We start from the raw sequence: 22396 nt of genomic DNA, 5'->3' as shown, positions 1-22396 counted from the left end.
ATATTACTATAATTTTTAGTAATTCACTGCAAAACCCCCCTTAAGTTCATCTTAGCACCACGAAATTTCGCAGTAATGTAGGCTATATATAGAGGATGATCTTACCAAGTGTGGTGGAAATCGCCCTATTACTAACAAAGTTATGATACATCATGCTTCTTTGAAAATTGAAGACTATGAATGTCAATATCACCCGAAAGTGGATACTCTCACATAATATATGGATATATCACGTGCTACGTACTAAGAAATACACAAAACCTTTCGTACCTGAAGCGTCCAACTTCCGGTTTTCCGACTTGTTTAAGTTCGCTGAAGTTCTATAGCTCTTACCCTAACTCTCTGGAGAAAGACAATTAAAGATAGATAAAGACAAAAGAAGTTAAAAAGGCAAGTGTTTCCTAGTTCGTTATATTTCTATCTTGTTTAGCTCTTCATTCAGATTTATTCACTTTGTAAAATTCTCCTAACAGTTATAGGAGATTCCTCGTTTTATTTTTCTACGAACCTATCTTCGATCATCTTAGCGCATCTGCTACCTAATCACAATAGAATACTCACCCCTTATGATACGATACCTCACTGAATTAATATTTCTTAAAAGTTGCAATGATACCAATTACAGCCAGATTAGCTACTTCTATCTACACACCTATTGAAGAACCAGCCTCTTGTCCGCACGTCGTCGACAACCTCTTTAAATCGCAACGGCAGCAACGACGACGGACGGTAAGTGGTCATATGATGACCACCGCGATTGGTTCTCGTACTGGATCTATCTGTTTAACTGATAGGAGTATTGAGTAGCTTAGCTAGGTGGTCAGTTTCAGTAAGTGAACGATTTCTGCGCAGAGCGGAATATGTAGAGACAACCATGTTTAAGAATTCGTCAGTAAGGAACTTTCGGCAGTGTTGAATCGAATTATATCACGCGTTATAAGTGATCACCTCTTATTGCATTCACCACTCAGCACGAGTTAACCCGGAGAAAAGTGAACAGAATTCTGTGAACGATTGCACTGATTTTCAGTTCAGTTCTTTCGGTAAAGGACGGTACCCAAAGTATTAATAATCATGAGATCCTGTTGTAAATTATACGAAAGTAGTTCCCTTATGGTTATGTGACCGAATATTTTTTAAACAACTAAAAGCTTTGTGACACAATAAAAATACATGTGAAATATTCCAAAAATTGGTTTTATCTAGTTTACAAACGGTATTTACCTCATCTATTTCATACTTCCCCAAAACATTCTGAGATACAGTGATTTGCAATCAGAAGTGCAAAGGATCCATTCGACGTGCAACCGTTGAACAAGTAAGTAACAGCTTTAGTTTTTGTCTTCCAACCACTTTATTATATTCCTACACAGTACATCTTTTCTTCGAATAAACTTAGTTTCTGACAATGAGTTTGCCCAGTGCCTGATATTTTTCACTATTATTATCAGGAATGCGAAGTGCTCAGATATATTAAAAAGACAATCGTATTAAATATTTTGATAAGAGGTTTTGATTACCTTATAATTAGATACGTATCGACCTAACATTTGATTACTGTGTAATGAACATCGTTTCTTTAGACGAGGCATATTTTTCTTTTAAAAATGAATGTGTTTTAACCAAGGACTCAATTATATTGTGGATTGCAAGGTGCCAAGCATGTTTGGTTTGAATTTGCGGTGCAACAATTCAATATGTATACAGGATAACAGCTGAAGTACCTAGATTAAACAAAATTTAGCATTCATTGTTGTGGATTTGCCTGGATTGAAAGGGATTTATGAATTCTAAATTTGTAAAATTGTTTTACAAATTAAAACTTATCCACTGTTCCGCTCTACAAGTTTTTTAAAGGTCTTCTTCTCTAAAGAAAACTGTTACAAAAATATCTCGATTTCTAAAGTAATAGGAAAGGCAAGCTTCAGCAAAGCCATCGGGTATGTGGCTTTGTTTGATATGTAAAATAGTCTCAATCCCATTGTTTGAAGAGTTTTTAAGGAAATTGATAAAAACGTACACCTATAAATTAGATATCGAAATAATAAATATACTATAATGACCACAGATGCACAGACTCAAAACTTCGTATTCAGATCCAATTTCTATATATTATTCTTAGCAAATACCATTTGCATTTACAATTGAAATAAAAAAATCTTGTGTATTTGAAGTTAAACTTCAAGACGATTAAAAAAATTTTCATCCCTGTACATCCCGACACAGCATTCTGTATTGTTAAATTTACCAAAACTTATTGATACTGATCCAATATTGTATATAGTACCGGGTTTTCCAATAAATATGATCACTATTTTATTCATAAATTATTTACTACTCACTCTAATTCAGTGGTAAAAATCAAAAACGTAACTTCAAAAAAATTTCAAGTGTCTGCCCATTGCCTTGAAATCAGCAACGGGATAGGTTTTCAAGTTCGAAATTTGTGAAAACTATGTTTAAGTCCTTAGTAAGACCCGAAAAAGACGAAAAAAGGAAGTGACTTTCTTGCGCTCCTAGGGTTACTCCCAAAATCAGAAGCTCACTAAAAAATCGTGGAAAACACGACGATGATATTCACCCTTGTTTAGCCTCCACCTCAGATGTCATGGTTTATGTTCTAGCATCATGCTTCAAGGCCTGATAATAATAATAGGAGATGCCAGTTTAGGTGGAAGAATGAAAGGCCCTCACGTTAAAATAAAAGTGCAAACCAACCCTACGGTTTCCTAGTTGAATTGGAAATGCTGTCCACTCTGATTCACACCATCCAAAAAGGCACCACTAGACATATATACATGTTTGATATTGTCGAGGGTTCCCCACGGAATACAAATATCTATTACTGCCACTTGAATGGTCCCCAGTTCCCCATTCTCTTGAGTAACAACTTACAAGTGCACGGACCACTGTCTTATGCTTTTCAGTTCCTTCAATTTATAGCGTCTTCACACTATCATTAATATGCGGATATATTGTATTATAACTGGATCGATTAATCTAGGTAAGAGAACGGTTCGATTACATGTAAATTGTTGTAAAAATCGAAAAGATGAGACGCGAATGCCGCCCATGTTCGCAATACAAGCATAAAAGGACATGTGCACCAACAGTTCTGTTACTGCGTTTGATCAAGATCCACCAGGGATAATTTTTTAAACTACTTAGCTTTAGCTTACTTTTAATTACGCGGTATTTCTAACGATTAATTATTTGAAATAATAAAAACTAGTTTTTCCTATTTATTAGTGTTGATTTATATTTTGCAAATACCGATATTTCGGGAACCACTTGTTCCCTTCATCAGGGAGCAGCGATACCCTTGATTGTGCCAAATTTGTTGTGCATCCGCTTGACTTAGATCGTTGCTGCTGGAGAAAGGTTTCGCATATTGGTCAGGGTTAGTCTGGTCAGTCTTATTAATTTAGTCGGGATTCCAAATTCTTTCATGGTCGTGTACAATTTTACCCTGGCCAGTCTAGCAGGACAGCCGAGAATATCTTATAGACGTTACTCAGTAATGTCATACCTCTATAATTGCTACTCTATTTTTAAAATTTTGTGTGAAACAAACCTTATTAAAATCGATTCAGTGTCTGTCTGTCCGTCTATCTGTCTGTTCGTCTGTCACACGTGGTTTACTCTGAAATGGCTGGAGCAATCATTACAAATTTGGTGAGAATATGTGCTCTGTGAACCGTGTTTGGGTTAAGTGGGGGCTCCCCATATATATGAAAGGGGGGAGCAAAGTTTCTTTTACAGAATATAGTCATGTAGGATATCAAACGAAACGACTCAATTAGTTCTTTTCGAAAATAAACTTCTTTCTCATATTAGGTGAAACACAGGCAGAGCTCTAAATGTGTGCCCATTTGTCCATCCCTCCAACTCGCCTATATTATGGTTGTTGAAGAGTTCACCAAAATACTTATCGCGCCAATATTCCTATACCGTCGAAAATTAGATTTCCCTTTTTGTCTCGGGAGGGAGAGCATCAAGTGTATATGGCATCCTACTGACTTTTTAGTAAAACTTGATCATCTGGTGTGGTTGCTCCCAGTACTCCTATAATTCAAAGGCCTGTAGGTTCTCCTAGGCTTCCTTCTTCTGTTTGTGAAGAAGTAGGTTGTTTCGACACCGCTCATTTTGATCCGGGACATATTGACTAACATTTTCTTCAAATTGTATTTGCTGTATGAGTTCATTCGTTTAGATGACGCACCATAAATTTTAGGGTGTATTTTAACTTATATTCATGTATAAGCATATATGATACGATGGTACGGTACGAATGTGGAATTGTGTAGCAATGCGGTAAAAGGTAATGAACCGAACAAGTAATCTATGCTGCGAAAGATCAGGTTAGGAATTCCAGTTTAAGGACTATTATCTTGCCCGTGTATCATTAATATAAGTTAGAAATTATAAATGAAAAGTAAATTGCTGCAGACATAACTAGTCTGAGCAATTACTGAAGATGTAATCTGGGAAATTTCTTGGATGAAAGCTATAATGGGTTACTCTGCTACTTGAGGCAGCTTTTGGGTTATATTTTCAATTATCTTCCATACATTTAGCTGACGGTGGTTCATGCCTAAATCCTATTCTTCAATTTCAGGTTGAGAGTTTTGGGTTGCGTTGTCAGAATTAGTTGAAAAGCCGTATTTAATGAAACAATTCGTGACTGTTTCTTTTTTTAACATTTTTAATAGACGAACGTATCTGAATTGCATCCAAAACATTGATTTTGTTAGTATTAGCTGAAATTGACTCATCTATATGGGCTGAAATGTAAATTACATTTGTGACAGGCGACTTTAAAATTTTTAATGGTTTTTTGGTCTAAAGGCTGACAGGAGACAGTCGTTTTTGCCCGAATAAAATTTTTTTTTATGGATAACTACTCTAAATTTGGATGTGACGAGGCATTATCCATAAACAAAATAATATTTCTTCTTCGTCGCTGTATTCTGTTATTATAATTAATTAGCCATTCTGACATAATTCGACGGGTCATCCACACTCTTTTATTTGCTTGCCATTCCACCTTAAAAATGTTTAAACCCTTAAAGCATCTGGGCTTTTTGGCTTTTCCTATTAAAAGTGGAATTTTACATTCACCCTTCATATTGGTGCACACAAAATTGTAACACATTCCTTCGAGATTTTTCTTCCTTTACAAGCCTCTGCTTTCGCCGTCAAGTTCGGTAATGCTCGAAAAAGGGGCGGTTTCACCACAGTTGTAAACGTTTTTAGGTGGAAATTCAGTGCAAAGCGCCTTTACTTTCGATGTCCCATCACCAACTAGAGGACAATTAACAGAAGCATAGTCATCTGTATTCTGTATTTTATTTCATGCCTCACTTTAAATTTATCCAGCCAACCCCACTAGCTTCAAAATTGTCATTCCCCAAACTTGTTGCAACTCCCACGCCTTTTCCTGTCTTTATTTTTTTAAATTTCTGCAGCGAATATTTTCTCAAACTTCTCTTCAAGATCGCCGACACTCAATTTTTCATGTTTACACTAATGCATAATTCATACTTTTTCGTTAATAGTTAGCATTTTTTTGGAAGACATGTTCCCAGCTGCAAGGAGGAAAGTAAGTAAACTGTCAAGTTGGTTTTCTTATCTCTGAATTCTACTGTATTCCTTTGCCTTTGAGACGTATGCCAAAACAGGATTCAAAATATAAATCACCTTAATATTTATTCTATAGATATTTCTTTAGTGAAGCAACCTGACGGTCATGGTATCGTTCATAGATTTTGTCATTGTGTAGGCTACGGAATCGTCCATCCTCACGTAGGGGGCCAAAAATTCTTCGGAGGATTCTTCTCTCGAACGCGGCCAAAAGTTCGCAATTTTTCTTGCTAAGAACCCGAGTTTCCGAGGAATACATGAGGATTGGCAAGATCATAGTCTTGTACAGTAAGAGCTTCGACCAGGTCAGGGTCAGCTTAGTCACTCTTATCAATTCCCTTGGGATAGCGAATTCTCTCATGGCCGCGTACTGTTTTACCCTGGCTATGCTATCGTAGGCGGCTTTAGAGTCGATGAATAGATGGTGCAACTAATGTCCATATTCCAACAGTTTTTCCATCGCTTACCGCAGTGAGAAAATCTGATCTGTTGCTGATTTGCCTGGAGTGAAGCCTCTTTGGTATGGGCCAATGATGTTCTGGCCGTATGGGGCCCCTTTTCCAGTCGTGAGGCATTGATTCGCTGTCCCATACCTTGAGAACAAGTTGATGAACCACTTGGTGTAATTGGTCGCCTCCATATTTAACCAATTCGGCAGTAATTTCATTGGCTCCTGGCGACTTGTGATTTTTAAGCCGATGAATTGCACGGACTGTTTCTCCTATACTTGGTGGTGGCAGTATTTGTCCATCGTCTTCAGTTGGCATGACCTCCAACTCACCGATATTCTGGTTGTTCAGTAGTTCATCAAAGCACTCAACCCATCGATCCAATATGCCCATTCTGTCCGAAATCAGGTAGCTTAAGTACTGAGGAAAAGAGTAAGTATTTACTAACTATTAAAATATGTTGTAGCACGAGAAAGCTACCTAGTTTTATTTTTATTTAGAAGAACTACAAACATCGGAACTATAACTATTTTAAGATAGAAATTCTTGTTCATGAAAAAATTATAAAAACCTTTCTTGAATCTGAGCTTTCACGGTCAGCTCATGTTCTTTCCCACCTCCATTTTATATAATTTTACTATCATCTCGTTGTTGATTTACATACCTAGGCATACATATGTATGCTTGAAGAATTGACTTAAAATGCATTATTTGTGTAGATTTGTGCAAATCATATGAATAATTAAGATATTGCCATTTTAATTTTAATATTATATTGTTTCTGTTTAAATATGTATTATGTCATCAACTAAAGTAATTATTGTTATTGGAAGCCAAGCGACTATCGAGATCTTCGAAAACCCGCTAATTCAATTTGTGTACAGTCTGACGATATCATACCGATGCATGGTATAAATTGCAAAGATAATGAATATGAAGTTATTCGTATCAAAAATGAATTCGAAATGTGCAGATGTACATACTCTACACTCGGCAACAATACTAGGGCGTTATTGTTTGTAAAACAAAACTTTATTAAACTCGGTTCAATGCATGTTTGTCTGTCACACGCACTTTTCTCAGAAACGGCTTAACCGATTGACATGAGATTCGATGGGAAGGATTACCTAAGGATACCTTAGGATTATGTTTAGCAGATCGATTCATTTCTGAAACGACATTAAGAGATCAACCACGCGGCGCCAGAACAATTCAAAGAAGACAACAATACGGTTTTGAAATCTTATAGAGCTGCAAAAAATACTTTTGCCGCGGAAAATTTTAGCTCGTTTAATTTTAAAAAATTGCGCTAGTATTGGCAACGAGTGTATACGTATATGTGGGAATGAACAGGAACCGTATTGAGCGGAAGAGTAATCATATAAAAGTATAGTTATAGGTAGCGTCGATTCTGAAATTCGCACCCATCATTACCTTTTAATCAACAGGGTTAGCTGGATTATGATGACTTCTGTAGGCAGTCCACGATAGAACAAAGATAGATCATAAACCTGAAAATTAACACCCATCAAAAACACAAATGCCCAAAAACCTCCTTTGAATGTACTGTGTCCCCTGCTGGTAGAACACATTGAGGCAATCGTCATATTACATATTACAGGGCGGGTTTTCGGACAGAACAGATTATGCAAATTTATTTGAAGAACGAAAACACTGTTTAGGGGAAATTTTGTAAAAAGTCGCAATGGTATTCGCTTATGTTTGCAGCAGAAAATAGATTCCCCGTTGAGATAGATCCCCGTTTTTCAGGTGGTCAACTCGTGAAGCATTTTGTACGCTTCTTCATACAGTGAACCATGTGCTGGAAAGTGAATCATATGCTGCTGCAATTGCTTGTCATCTAGTTGTTTTTAAAAACGACCAGTAATGGTTGCATCCAGTTTAGAAACTACGGTATCTCAATCATTCAGCTTCTTCTTGTGAATATTGTGCTTAGCTTATGAATTTATAAATATATAGAGCTATTCGCGCTTCTCAATAGTAATATCGAAGGCCCCCAGAATATTCGATTTCTCAAACTTGGACAAGAAAATAGGAGCAGCAATTTTCCTTTTGTTTTGTTCTCGGAAAAACGCCAAACCAGGTTAAGGAGTATCTCAGTCTTGACCGAGTTTGGGAGTTCGGTACCAAATCCATGATAGTATGGAACCTAGATGGATGATTCGAATAGGGCAAATGTGATAAGTTAGAACCCGACACAGAGGGAGCACGATTAATGCATGTTTGTTGATACCTTGTGTACTACTTAGGAATTTACAGCAATTCTCCAATAGATACGATAATAATATGTTAGAAAGTGACTTAATAGTTTTCTTAAAACAGTTAATACATTCGTTTAAGTTTATATTATACCTAAAATACATTGCATTGAACTGATCATCACAATGAGATGTTGCCAGTTTGTTGCCTAAGTCAGCCACACATTTATCTAACACAGCCAAAACGGTCGTGTCGTGCCGTATTATGTCGATTGTAGTGGACGCACAACTTTAATTGTAAATTTACGAAATTATACAAGTTATCAATCCAATTAGCAACTACATATTTTCAACTAATGCTCAACGCTGACTCTACATTAAAAAATCAAATGTATTTGCTGGGAAACATGTTTGCAAATGCACTTTACAAAAAGATATTTTTAAGAAAATCCACTAATTAAAGTTTATAAACATTTCTTCCGTCTAATTAACTGTCAGTGGCATTAATGTCGACTTAACAACACTTCGGATTCATTCTAGAAATTTTCGATTTATCGGAATATGAGGGAGCGTTTAACAAAAAACTAATTTTTTTTTTGTGGAACTGTTGGTGTGTTACTTCTTATTTATAATATGCACAAATGACTGGTATTTTAAACTAATGGGGATATGTAATTTTATACACATTCATTTGTACTTACATAATTTATGACCTAAAAAACAAAAACTTCGAAACCCCTTTTGGAGAATATTTTTCCCCAATAAATTGAAAGGAATATTTTCCCCTCTTTATCTGGGTGAAGGTTCGCGAAGGCTCGCTATATCGTCCATAAGCAGCTGGCACTTCCTCGAAAAAATTGAGATTCCCAAAAATTAAAATCAATATACCACCAACCTATTATTTCAAGTAATTTGGTTACATTATCAAAATCATGTATTTAGATTCATATCATTTTCAATACTTAAAGATGTTTCGTTACAATTACTCAACTTTGCAACGAATATGTTGTTGCCGCGCCGGCAGGCTAGTCATGAGCGTCGTTCTTCACATCTTTCCTCAAGCATCTTGTCGGCCATCAGCTGATTCCACGGTTGTTGAATGCGGCGGCAGAGGGGAATTCTCGGTCGCGTTCAGGGTTCGCACTTCCAATGTGCCGTCAAATCCTAATTATTCGAATTACGCATAATTCAATGAAAAATAAAACTAAAAGTTGAATTCAGTTGGTCTCCTATCTGAATATACACCACTCTCAATAATGATTAATTTAGATAATCTGCTGAAAGCCGCTTTTTACAAGAATTCTAAATATTTGGTTTTTGACACGAAAAAAGGTATCTTCGGTTTACTACTTGTTAGTAATAGTAACAATTAAACCAAACCTTCTAGTATCTTGCACTATGTGTTGTATTTATTGCTGAATTTTTTTTCATTTTCTAGAATTTTAGAAGTTAGCTTTAAAATGTCCCATACAACTATCCTCCGAAAGTCACAGCCCAATCCACATAAGCATATAGGAAGCCCTATCTCGAATCACGTTACGATAGATTTAGCCATTTTCGAATAAGTTAAATGATTGGATGTGACAGACAGATACAAAGACACTCACATTGGACCATGGTGTTAAGGTTTTGTTTCATGTTCAACTAATTCGAAGTTACTTTGCATTCATGCACCAATTTTCGTTCACAAATTAACAAATTACGCAACAAAACTCGGTCTCGTCCTACGAACACACGAATCCTAACACACAATGGATTTATTGTTTCTTCTTCTTTGTGTATACACTATAGGTTGTAAGTTGTGTGTTAGAGCACTTCATTCAAGACCGTAACGGTACACTAGGAGGCAATGTGGTCAGCATTGCGCTCGCCCGAGATTATTACCCTGATTTGACTCAGGTACTCATTCACAGCTGAGTCGACTGGTATCCGACGTCAAATCACGATGCAAATTCCACTGCCACCAGTGAGATTTGAACCGCGACCTTCCGTATGACAGCCTAGTGCTCTAACCACTGAGCTATCCGGACACGCAAATAAGTTAGATAATTAACAAGATGCAACCCAGACGGACCTCGAAATCCTCCAAGATTTCATCTCGGTACATTACGTGACACATTTTGCGCCATCATATGTTGCTCTGATAATGGCTGTTAGTTTTTCCGGAATGCCCCTCCTACGTACAACACTCTAGATACACTTACTGTTTACACTGTCGAAAAGATTGTCGTTGAAAAGCAGGTGAAACGAAAATCTAAATTGTACACACTGTTCCAAGATGGTCCGTGGGGTGTTGATGTGGTTAGTGCAGAGGAATTCGGGCGCGAACCCGCCTGCTCTCTGTCGACCAAGCCCTTGAGATAACTTTTGATTTATTAAAAGACAATTCTATTATCTTTGCAACGGCACGGAGCTCGCAGGGCCCCTCCAATTGTTACACTCAATACTGGTGCCTTCCTTTGAGCGACTTTACTTCGTTTGTCTGTTTTGATGGCCGAAATGATTTCTCTTGTGCGTGGAGGATCAGTCCGTTTCCACAAAGGAACTTCACCGGAAGTAATACGGTTAAGAACCTTGGTGGAGTTTTCCCTTCACCGCTTCAACGAGTCATCATCGCTCTTTATAGCACCATCAAATCGTTTCCAATAAAACCTTTCGTGATGGGATATACACGTCTTCTCAGGATTTTGTACGATATCGGAGTTCGAACGCTTCACCGTAACTTGCTGCGGACAATAGAACCTTCAATCCCTTCCCTTAATCGATCGGCTTCCACGATCCCGCAGTCACCTACATCTTATGATGCCCCTTCGGGTCATGACCGACGATCTGTTTAACACCGGAGAAAAGAACGTTTTTGATGGTTGCGCAATGTTTGTCGATATTCTTAGGCCGGTTACTCAGTGTGTGTACATAAAGCTGGATCATACATACGGCCGATACTTAACTTGGGGGTTCACAGTTCTCCAAGTCCTGCAAAAAGTGGCGGACACAACACTCATGCGAAGGTAAGCAACAATCAGATGGTGATTCCATTCGAGGTCGTTGTCAGCGCTACTTTTATTACGCACATCCAAAAGGCAACATCTAAATCTACTGTCGATCGCAAGCCGTCAATCTGATTACTGGTACTGTATCTATCAGTTGAAACCTAATATCGGTCGCTGGTTGCTGCCTTGCGATTCAGGCCACCAATAAACCCGTGCCGCACATTAAATGGTGGCGATTTCGTGAGAAAAAAAAATAATGTCATTTACGCGATTACCAACTATTGAAAATCTTAAAACCAAGTTAAAGACACAATTAATAAAGCGGCCCCTGCAAACCATGCGATTACCAAACCTGGTAAAAGCCTCATACTTGGCTGTGGAATGACGATGTGGAAATGAGGGTCCGAAAGATACACCCCTAGCATACGTTCCTCGTCGATAAAATGCTGGCCAATTGGAAAATATACATAAATGCCAACCGAGTAAAAAAAGTGATCGCTGTTACCCCAACGGTCCATTCCGAATATTTAAATCAACTTGTTGAAAGTTGACACCGATGCACACAGGATACCGAACACTTCTGTTGCGTTAATGACAAGCACGATATTTTGCTTACCGATGAGTCGCGAGGGACATATGGCTGGAGTATTTCAAACAGATTACAGTGGAAAAATTTGTTCGTCCTCCACTTCCACAAGCACTACCGATATTTCGACCAATTACACCTGTCAGCGAAACTGAAGTCGAGGAAGCAATAAAACGAATAAAATCGGGGAAAGCAACAGGATCTGACAACATTGATCTTTCTCTCTGGAAAATGAAGGCTGCGACCCAACACTGTTTTTCAGTGAGTTCTTCAAATGGGTTACTGAGGAAGGTTGAATACCATATGATTGGCAAGAAAGCACGAAAGCAGCCCAGCGTTCAAATTGCCGTCCGATCAGGTTACTGTCCCATACCGTGGAGATTTTTGAAAGCATTTTTGATAATCGTATTGGCGAAATCGTTCACATAATCGTGAATAAAGTGGGGTTTGTCAAGAACTGCGGAACAACTGACGCAATACATTCTGCGCGGTTCCTCATGGAGAAACACCGTAAGAAGTATCGCCCTCTTTACGTTGCATTTCCGTGACCGTGAGCTATGTGAACTCATCTGGTATTCTCTACGACAACACCTAGTACCAGAGGAACTCATGCGTTGGGTTCAATTTCTCTACGAAAATGCGGAAAGTGGAGTTCGAAGGCTTGCGGGTGTATCAAAATTGCTTCGTGTCTCTGTCGGTGTTCATCAAGGAAGCGCCCTCTCACAACTCCTCTTTGTTCCTTTTTATGGACACTATCGCACGGGACATCCAAAGTCAAGCGCCCTATACATTACTTTAAGCAGATGATGTTTTCCTAGCATCTCATCGCAAAGCTGACCTCAAGCAACTTGTTCAAAAATGGAATGATCATCTCATGCCACACGGTCTCAGATTGGATTTGAATAAGATTGAACTTTTGATATCGCTGGCAATGTGAGTGACTTGCTCAGGGTTGAGTGATTTAAATAGCTCGGTTCAGTGATATCAGCCAATGGAGAATTGCCTTATGAAATTGCTTCACGCATTAGCGCAACCTAAATGAAGCGGCCTTTCACAACCAGTGCTCAATGAACATCTCAAATGTAAAATTGATCACTATATCGTCCGCCCTGTTGTCTTCTATGGTTCTGAGTGTTGGCCGACTATAAAAGAAAATGCATGACGTCTTGCGGTAATGAAAACGAAGATGTTGCGTTGGACCAGTGTCGTAACACGCCTTGATCACGATATGGGGTTACACCGACCATGGCAAAATTGTAAGAAAGGCATATTCGATGGTATGGTCACGTAATTCGCGCTAACGAGAATTCACTTTCCAAGATTGGTGTGAACATCGAAATGGATGATAAGCATCCAAAAGGCCGACCGAAACAACAGCGGCTTGATATGCTAGATGATAATCTGAAAGCCTCGCGATTGTATCCAGACCAGGCCTTTGAGAGAACAATATTAAGGTGGGCCGACAACGCTTTTGAAGGGTCAAACGCTGCCGTAGAAAAAGAACTCGGGATGTAGGATATTTTTTAGAGACGGAAAACTTCACATCTAAATAAAACACAATCTCGGCAGATGCCGGATTTTACCTAATACTAGCACTAAGTGCCAAACATTTAGGCTTGCAGGATCCTACCTACTTAAAAACTAAAGGGGCGCTGGTAGTAGTGGCGGGTTGTAGGTCAATGGGAGAATCCATCGAGTACTCTCCGCAACATGTAGCACGTGCGCAGAATGGTGTACTTCTGCATGGTTTGAACCAGACTGTGCGAAAGTCCCAGGACATCAAGGGAAGCCGTGAAGGATTTAGGTAAAATACTCGCTCAAGACGCCAAATTTCTTTGATTTCGCCACTCCACATATTTCCGTTCAAAGTTGCTATTATGGGGGATATCAGCATAAATAATATACGCGGAGTGACCCGTCTTGTCAACTAACAGTATGTTACGTCAGGCTTGTTATGTAAAGTATGGCGGTCAGTCAGAACTTGCCGGTCCCAATACATGCTGTAAGCAGAACTATTAAATACTGCTTGTGGTTCATATCGGTAAACCGGACATATTCCCGTGATCAGCCCATGATTGTATGAAAGGTTTTGATGGATAACCTTACATACAGCATTATGCTTGTCGATGTATTGCACCGGTGCCATAACAATACAGTCAGAAATGAGATGGTCCAACGTCTGTAACGCCGAACCACACATTCTGCACTGGCCGTTCTCAACCCGTTCTTCCATTATGAGCTTTTTATAAGCTGGGGTGGCGACCACGCCGTTCTGAGTGGCACACATGAACCCCTAGGTATCAGCAAAGGGCTCCCCACTACATAGCCATCAGTTCAACAAATGCAAATCGACAAATGGCTGCCAAGGCAATTCACGTGTTTACCGTGCATTGCCCTCGACTTCCATTCATCGATCCGCTCTCGATCCGACTCAGAGGATTGAAAGATCGATCCTTCAAGTTAAGAGGGGTCAGCCCACAATGTGCCTTCCAGACAGCCGCATGTAAGGGACTCGCCTCCTCTTTGCTATAAAAATGAGCGCGCAGCAAGTCGACTTGGCGATAATGTTGTGCCGCCACGTAAACCACGTCCCTACCTCCGATGTCACGAGGCAAGTTCATCCGCTCCACGGCAGACTTTGGATGATGCATTCGGACGCATTTATATATATAAACTTATTCTTATATTTGACATATAATTTTATGAATTAATGTTTGAATACGATTTTGGGCATATGGCCGCTGCAACTACCGCGTACATGGCGTAATCTACAGGTTCATTTTTCTCACATTTTTCGTTTCTAGTTTGTCGACGTAGGCATGCAATTTTGCATATTCTAAGTGAAAATAATCTAAAGGAGTTAAATGACAGGAACGAGGTGGCCACTTAGCAGGTACATTTTGTGGCATTAGTTCGTCGTCAAATATTTTCTTCAAGAAAATAATTATAATTATATAAGTTAGTATGGATGTCTCTGTAGCACTCACCGTCGGCTGTAAGATGTTGACCATCATCATTTTAGAAAACTTGTGGGCCAATTCTTCAAATGACCCATAAAGTGCACCTAACGGTGGCCTTTTCTAGTTGGGTGTATCAATGGCTTGCGGATTATCATCGTTTCAAATGTGACGATTCTGTTTATTGATGTAGCTATTGAGACTAAAGTGTGCCTCACCACTGAACACATCTTCCCGGCTAAGTTTCTAGAATCGACAATTAATTTTCAAACCGGGCTAAAATGAAAACAGTCAAGAACTGCCATATCAGCTGCCACAGAAACAAGTATTGTCAATTTAACAACTTGAATATGTTTCTCCCATTGACACGTGCGTTCTATTCTAACTCTGCTTCAGGTCTATCTCTAATACTACTTTGACATGTTGCAAAGTTCTTATCATCAGCTTATAAGATTCTAATGCCTTGAAAGCCTTCTAAATCGCTGGTCTTCAGTAATTATAAACTATATTATGTACTGCCACTCTGATAGCATCAAAGTAAGAGATCAGCATGATTTATGGGCAAATATGAAGCTATGAAAAGTATATAATGATTTACGACATGTCTAATTAATATAGGAATTGCCTAAATACTTAGTTCTCCGCTTCATAAAACAAATCATTTAGAAATCTTTTGCGGATTTATTTTGATTAGATTAAGTAGAAGGAATGAAATGATAGACAAAGGTTTTATCGATTTCAAGAGTTGAAGTTCGCAATTAAGTGCAAGCAATAATTTAATTTCGTAGTAGATAGAGCTGATATCATTTGTATTTCAACGGATTAACTTACCACTTTGAAATATTAACATGACGGCATTTATCATTTTCAGGTATAAAATTGTTTGAGGGCGCCACAAGAGAAATTTCAAGGGCCCATAGCAAAGTTGCACTGGTTTATATTATACAAATTGCCAACTGCTTTAATATTTCTAATCTAGAAATATTCAGTTTTTTAACTTATTCAATGCAATGACGACAAAGTTGAGCAGAATACCCCAATTGATTGATCCGATATGCAGGAAAAAACCATTTCAACAAATCAAACATTCCTTTCATTTTGTCGACAAACTGAAGGATAAAAAGTGGGAAAAAAAATTTAAGAGTGCTGTTAAAAAAATCTGTGAGTTCTTAAAAACTCCCAAAATCTACTGCTACTTTGAATAAATATATATCCATATATTTACTTATTTACATAGATGAGCACAGGAGTACACAAAAAAATAGATTACATTAATGAATTTAGACTAAATCCATGCAGTAAATATACTGCAAAAATAGCAAATATTGGAAAGCACCACGAAAAAAGTCATTTCGTGCGTCAATATAAATATCACTAATGTAAGGTGAACATGGTCAAACTTAATATCAAAATTAAATAGGTCATTATTAGATTATTCGTGAGATACTATGAAGCATGGATACTGTGCAAGATAACCTATAAAGTGGATATGTCCAGGTATTGAATTTACAGCAGATTACTGCTTAGAAATAATCGATATTTGCTACTACTTTAATACATTCTTTGAAATGATAGGGAACTATTGAATTACCGACTGAAAAAATATGTTTATCCACGTATGTATGCATATTGTCCATGAAGTCCAGTTATCGCCCACTGTACTGTTTCCATTCTTTATGGGGGGGGGGGGGGGTATTTATTCTTGCAAATACCGAAACTTGAAACTTGTTTGCACTGATGAAGGGAACAAGTGGTTCCCGAAATATCGGTATTTGCAAGAATAAATGCCCACACCAACGAAAAAGAAACAACAAGTTTTTATTATTTCAATTAATTAATCGTTGGAAACACCGCATAATTTCACTCTGGATAAATAGTTTGTTTATGGAACCTTCCAAAAGTTGGTCATACCCGACAGAAAATATGAACAGTATTTTAATTTTTCTTTTTCAGAAAAGTCAAATTTTCATTTAATGGAGTGACTTGATTTACATTCTCTTTATCTATCAATCTGCTAATTTTTTTATTTCCATAGAGTTGCTGTGGAAGTAAATTGATGCCTCCCAATCTATTAGTGACAACCATATAAGTTTCTTCCATATTAATATTACCAACAATATTTTGCTTATACCGAATTTATAAATCAATTGTTATTTACTTCATCAAAATCAAATAGTGCTTTACTCATCGAATTGTCTGCTTAATTCGGCAAAGAGAAGTTGCTTGACAGCAGTTTCAACTGGCGTAAAAATGATTGACTGAATTTTTTCTATTATTATTATTCTGTTAAGGGAAAGTCGCACCGCGTCCTTGAAGAACTGTTGTGCCCCTTTTACTGGTTATAGTGTACCTGTTGATCATAGTATCTCAAGCAGGCCTATAACCGTTAGGAACTTTAGTATGTTCCCCACTTCCAGAAGTTTCAGCTTTGCAGCTGGTATTAAGTGTTCTCCCAGATGTATCGACCTACTTTGCACAAGTGCCGGACACTGTCCCAGGACGTGCATAGAGGTTTCGTCCTCCTCCTGAATTTTTTCTAACTTTCATTTACATTATGGAATGTCAGGAACTCTTCTCTTTATATGGCAATTTACTATTGAAACAAATTGCCTGTGTTGAAAAAATTTCTATAAAACAAAATTGGAGATAAATTCGAAAACATGAACTATTTTTCTATTGCCTTCCAAGCCCAAAGAGAAAAATATTCCTAAATAAAGCTCCATCGCACTAAAGAATATTCAACGCTACTTTCTAATCAAAATTAATTACAATCTGTTCAAAAAACACTAAAGACTAAATACGAACCACTTCAATTGTTCAAGTTCCACTTTAAAGGAATTTCGCGACAATTATTGATTTTTGTGGTGTGGTTTATATATAATATATGTCTTTTGTGGAAATTCGTATCCACGATATGCGAAATTCTATTAGCGTGATCCTTTAAACAGATATTAGATTTGCTGGTGGACAGGAGAAAGTCAATAATGTCTTCCTGTGAAAGCTTTGTATGAACATTATATTATTTTTATCACAATTTTGAATATTTGTTGCAATAGTCATTTACAGTGGTCATACCAGAAGAGAATGTATGATTTTCGGATAATTTCTGTCAAAAAAATATGCAAACAAGGTACATATGTCGCAATTTATTGAGATTTATTCTACGAATTTTATACTTTCAACAACAAAATTCAACATTGCAAAAAATTAAGTTTCATCTCCGCTATATCCAACAAAGTGGAATTTTATATAACGAGTATACATATATCAATATATATATTTTAATTCAACCAGGTTAGCAATCGTAGCAAGCAATAACTCAATATGCTACTCATACTAGCAAAATTTATATGTACCACTAACTAATCGTCCTGTTTTCACTTTGCTTTTTCATTGCTTCAGCCATTTATATTTGTAAATATTGTTTGCATACATTATCGGCATTGTATTGCAAATGACACTATTTTTCAGATTTCTTCAACCAATTTAACCAATGATCTCCATAAATGTGTTTGTTGTACTTGTAACTCGTGCAAATAAAATTTATATATAAAATGGATAAAAAATGTGGTGTTAATTTGCTGGTAAAATTAGAACCTGATAACTGAAATAAAAATAAATGTAAATGGTATTAAATAGAATTGACGTCTCGAATGTGGCTGACTGTGAAGTGCTCAAACGTCATATTACCGAAAAAAAATATAAAATGGAAACTCGCATACTTAGTTACGTTATTTAGAATGAACTTTGGAGAATGAGTCATGCTGTTTCAGACTTCGAGGCAGTTTGAAATGAACATGAAAGACACACATTAAAGCATAGTAGTAACATTAAAGAATAGTAAATTTCTAATGCAGAATCCGAAAAACTCTAGCATTAGTTCAAATAGTTCAGAGAAGGGCGGTAGCTCACGCCTTTGAAAATAGGGGTAGATATGCAAGGTAATCTTGTGCGTAAGTTTCCTTATATCACGCCTTTCTCTCCTGTTTCCCCATTACTCGTAGCAAAAGGTCCCTAATCTTTTTCAAATATTTTAAGTGAAGCCCGAGTAGGACAAAACACCGTACTTTCTCTTCGCTCTTGGGCGTTTTGACGGAAATTCTATAAGTCCAAGAGACATAGTGTTTTTCATTAAATCAACTCAAGAAATTTATCATTTGCGTTTATTATAGTGCCACAAATTTTGTAAAGGTATCGACTAAACTTTGTCATGCTTTAAAACATAAATCATCATCAGATGCGATTTTCATAGAATTACATGTGCAGTTCACCTAAGACATTACTGTTTCGGACTTCCAGGTTGCAACTACCATAATTATTCCATGTTATAATTATCTTGTATTTAATAACTCCAAACGTTGCCGTTCTGGGTATTCCGAAATATCGAAAAATTGAGAAAAGGACATTTTAGGTGTTTTTCTGAACCACTCCAGGAAGTCACCAGGCTTATTATAATTACAAATTACATGTAATGAAATAGTCACAGGAAAGGCAGTAGATTAAATAATAAATAATTCACAATTTTGGGCTCATAGCATATAACCAAATAATTTTATTCAAATGATGATCCAGATATTATTCAACTGAGACTCATCTACAAAATATTTTGATGTTCGAAATAAGTAATCCATTATTTTTAAGTAAGATATTAAAAATTTATTAAAACTTTAATATTTTGATTTCTTAATCAATTATATAATCTCCATCATTATCAATAACAGTTCGCCATCTGCTGCGCAAATTTTCAATTCCATTCCTGTAGAAATCTGCCGGCCGTGAAGCAAAATATGACTGAAGGTGCCTTTCGACGTCGGTGACAGAGTTGAAAGTTTTATTTCGTAAGGAATGTTCCAGCGACCGAAACAAATGATAATCCGATGGGGCAATATCTGGTGAATAAGGTGGATGAAGTAGAACTTCCCATCCTAACTCCTTTATTTTTTCTTGCGTGATTCTTGCTGTGTGAGGCCGGGCATTGTCATGTTGCAAAATGACTCCTCTTCTATTGATTAGAGCTGGCCGTTTTTCAATTAGCTTTGATTGAAGTCGTTCCAATTGTGAACAATATGAGTCTGCTGTTATCGTTTCGCCTGGTCTCAATAGCTCGAAGTGTATGATTCCACTGCAATCCCACCAAATTGAGAGTAAAACCTTCCTCATTGTCAATGTTGGTCTTGATGTCGGTCTTGGCGCCTGATTTGCTGAAAGCCACTGTCTAGAGCGTTTTACATTATCGTACAGGATCCACTTTTCGTCACCAGTTACGATCCTGTTTAAAAATGGATCTGAGTTCAGTCTCGTCAATAAAGATGTGCAAATTGTTCGTCGCTGGTCCTTATTGCTTTCGCTTAGTTCATGTGGAGTCCAAACACTTTGTCTACACTTTTTGCCGATTTGATGTAAGTGTCTTTGTACGGTTGACCAGGTTGATTGTAGGCTTCTCGATAATTCCTGTATGGTCAATCTCGGATCTGCTTCCACTAGCGACTTCAGCGCGTCTTCGTCGAACTGTACGGGTCGGCCACTTCGCGGCATATCATTAAGGTCATAATCACCTGCGGCAAATTTTCTATACCAACTTTGACACTTGTTAACTTCCAACACTTCGCCATACGTATCGCACATTTTTCTAGTCGCAGCAGCTGCGTTCAAACCAGCGTGAAAATGAAACAACATGCAATGCCGTATATGGTTCTCTGATGGTACAAATGCCGCCATTTTGTCAAAACAAGTTTAATCTTGCTATGCACTTAGTTACACGTTACTCACTACCTGCTCTAGTTAAGTTCACTGTAAATTAGATGTTATCACTTTCGCTGTTAGTACACGACTGATGACAAATTACTCATCCTCAAATAATTGATGACTTATGGGTACCCCTAATAATATACAATTGATGGTTTCAAGAGTAGTTTGAGACCTATGTATATTCAAAATTGCTTCATTTGAAAAGAATAAAATTTTGGCTATCAACACATTGGCATCACATCCTTTTTGATCTAATACAAACTTCTTTTTCTTTAGCTGTCATCTTTACTGGGAATCGACCTGATCTGGGTGGGGTCGAGGAGCTCTCAAACTACTATCTAGCGCATAAAGCGATCCGTGTTTCGGTCAGCCTTTTAGTCTTGTCTCATGGACTGCGGGTGAGTTCTTGTCAGCGTGAATGAAGTTTAACGATCGGTGCAACTCCATATTGATAGTGGATATCCTCATTTCGGATGTGATCGGGAGGTGTACGCTATTGGTCTAATACAACATCTTTGTCTTCATTAGCGCGAGACCAGCTCACACGGAACCATGAAGGCTGGCAAGGCGAACTAATTTTGAATTTGAGGCGAACGTTGATGCGTCCATCAAAAAGACTGCCAGCTTTGAAACGCCACTTCAAATTGCGCTGATAGATGAAGTAATTTCATAAGGCAGTTCACCGTTAACTAGGAGCATTGATCGGAGTTACTTGAACCACTCAATTATAGGCAAATCTATACCAATGACAGTGCTTCATTTTGTTGGTCGTCAAACATTTTATTTTATGCAGCTTCAGTTGTAGTGCGTTCGCGTGATGCCATGATTCCATTTTTGGAAAAGTTACTCGACTTCAACTTTGCTATGACGTGCTAGGGTAACGTCATCTACGGATAATACCCATGACAATGCAAAGAGAAGTAATGAGGGGATGCTTTCCTGCCATACTTCAAGTTTACCTTTCGGATCGCAGTAGAGCAGTTCAACCCAGCGCAAAAGTTTTTCCGGCGCTAGATGTTGCCGCAGAACATGCCAGATGAGCTTGGGTGGCACGTTGAAACGTCTTCTTTAGATTTACAAATGCAATGTAGAGAGGGCGATGTTTCTTATTGGTTTTGTGAATGACCACCCAGAATGTTTCGCATCAGTAGTTCTTCACAAATCGGGCCTGTTTCACGATTATTTGAACGATCTCACGAATACGGTTGTAAAGAATATGTTCAAAAATGTTCACATTATGGGAAAGTAACCGGATCAGAGAGTAACTTGAGCATTTTTTTGGACTGCCTTTCTTTTTCCATACTAAAACAGCCGTACTTTCTTCGTGGTCTACAATAATCCAATTGAAGAACTCACTAAGCCTTAGTATTGCTACACTGCTCGCTGTTTTTTTTAGCTCACCTGCGATATATATGCTCAGGTCCTTTTGATTTCCCCGATTTCATTCGTTTGATTGCTCCCTCGACTTCAGTGGCGCTGACAGGTGATATTGATCCAAATGTCGACAGTGCTTATGGTAGTAGATGATGAGTAAATTTTTCCGCTAAATCTGTTCGAAATATTTCCGGCATCTATACATCGGCCGACAAGCAAAATGCCGCTCTTCTCGCAAACGTATCAAAAGTGTTTGGAATCCTTCGCAGATTTTTGTCGGCTTTTGACAAGTCAGTCCAATTCCCAACCCACTTTCAAACGAACACAATTGTATATTAGACATTTATTTTGAAAGTAATCAAAATCATAAACAACTACCAAATATTTCAATTGTGACTGGAATTATAATCAGAAGTTACCATGATTACAC

The 22396-nt window shown here is 37.7% G+C and overlaps 3 protein-coding genes across 3 annotated transcripts in view; 1 reads left to right on the top strand and 2 right to left on the bottom strand.

Annotated features, from left to right (window-relative positions):
* LOC119656154 (putative ATP-dependent RNA helicase DHX57) overlaps positions 1-1353 on the bottom strand; it is a 119767-nt gene extending 118414 nt beyond the window's left edge. The window contains exon 1 of the mRNA XM_038062488.1: positions 1225-1353. The gene's annotated coding sequence lies outside the window, so the exon portion shown is untranslated. The remainder of the gene's footprint in view (positions 1-1224) is intronic.
* LOC119656155 (open rectifier potassium channel protein 1) overlaps positions 699-22396 on the top strand; it is a 76959-nt gene continuing 55261 nt past the window's right edge. Inside the window, exon 1 of the mRNA XM_038062489.1 lies at positions 699-1318. The gene's annotated coding sequence lies outside the window, so the exon portion shown is untranslated. The remainder of the gene's footprint in view (positions 1319-22396) is intronic.
* Positions 19528-20562, bottom strand: LOC119653955 (histone-lysine N-methyltransferase SETMAR-like). The gene has a single exon (XM_038059116.1). It carries the CDS (start codon positions 20560-20562, stop codon positions 19528-19530), a length of 1035 nt encoding a protein of 344 aa, XP_037915044.1.

This window comes from Hermetia illucens, chromosome 4 (genome assembly GCF_905115235.1).
Source record: "Hermetia illucens chromosome 4, iHerIll2.2.curated.20191125, whole genome shotgun sequence".
Taxonomy (NCBI): domain Eukaryota; kingdom Metazoa; phylum Arthropoda; class Insecta; order Diptera; family Stratiomyidae; genus Hermetia; species Hermetia illucens.
The sequence above is the reverse complement of the archived record's forward strand: the minus strand, read 5'-3'. Positions and strand labels throughout refer to the sequence as shown.

What these genes read in the sequence shown, in the direction of transcription:
- LOC119653955 (XM_038059116.1), bottom strand. Translation starts at nt 20,562, where the DNA reads ATGGCGGCATTTGTACCATCAGAGAACCATATACGGCATTGCATGTTG.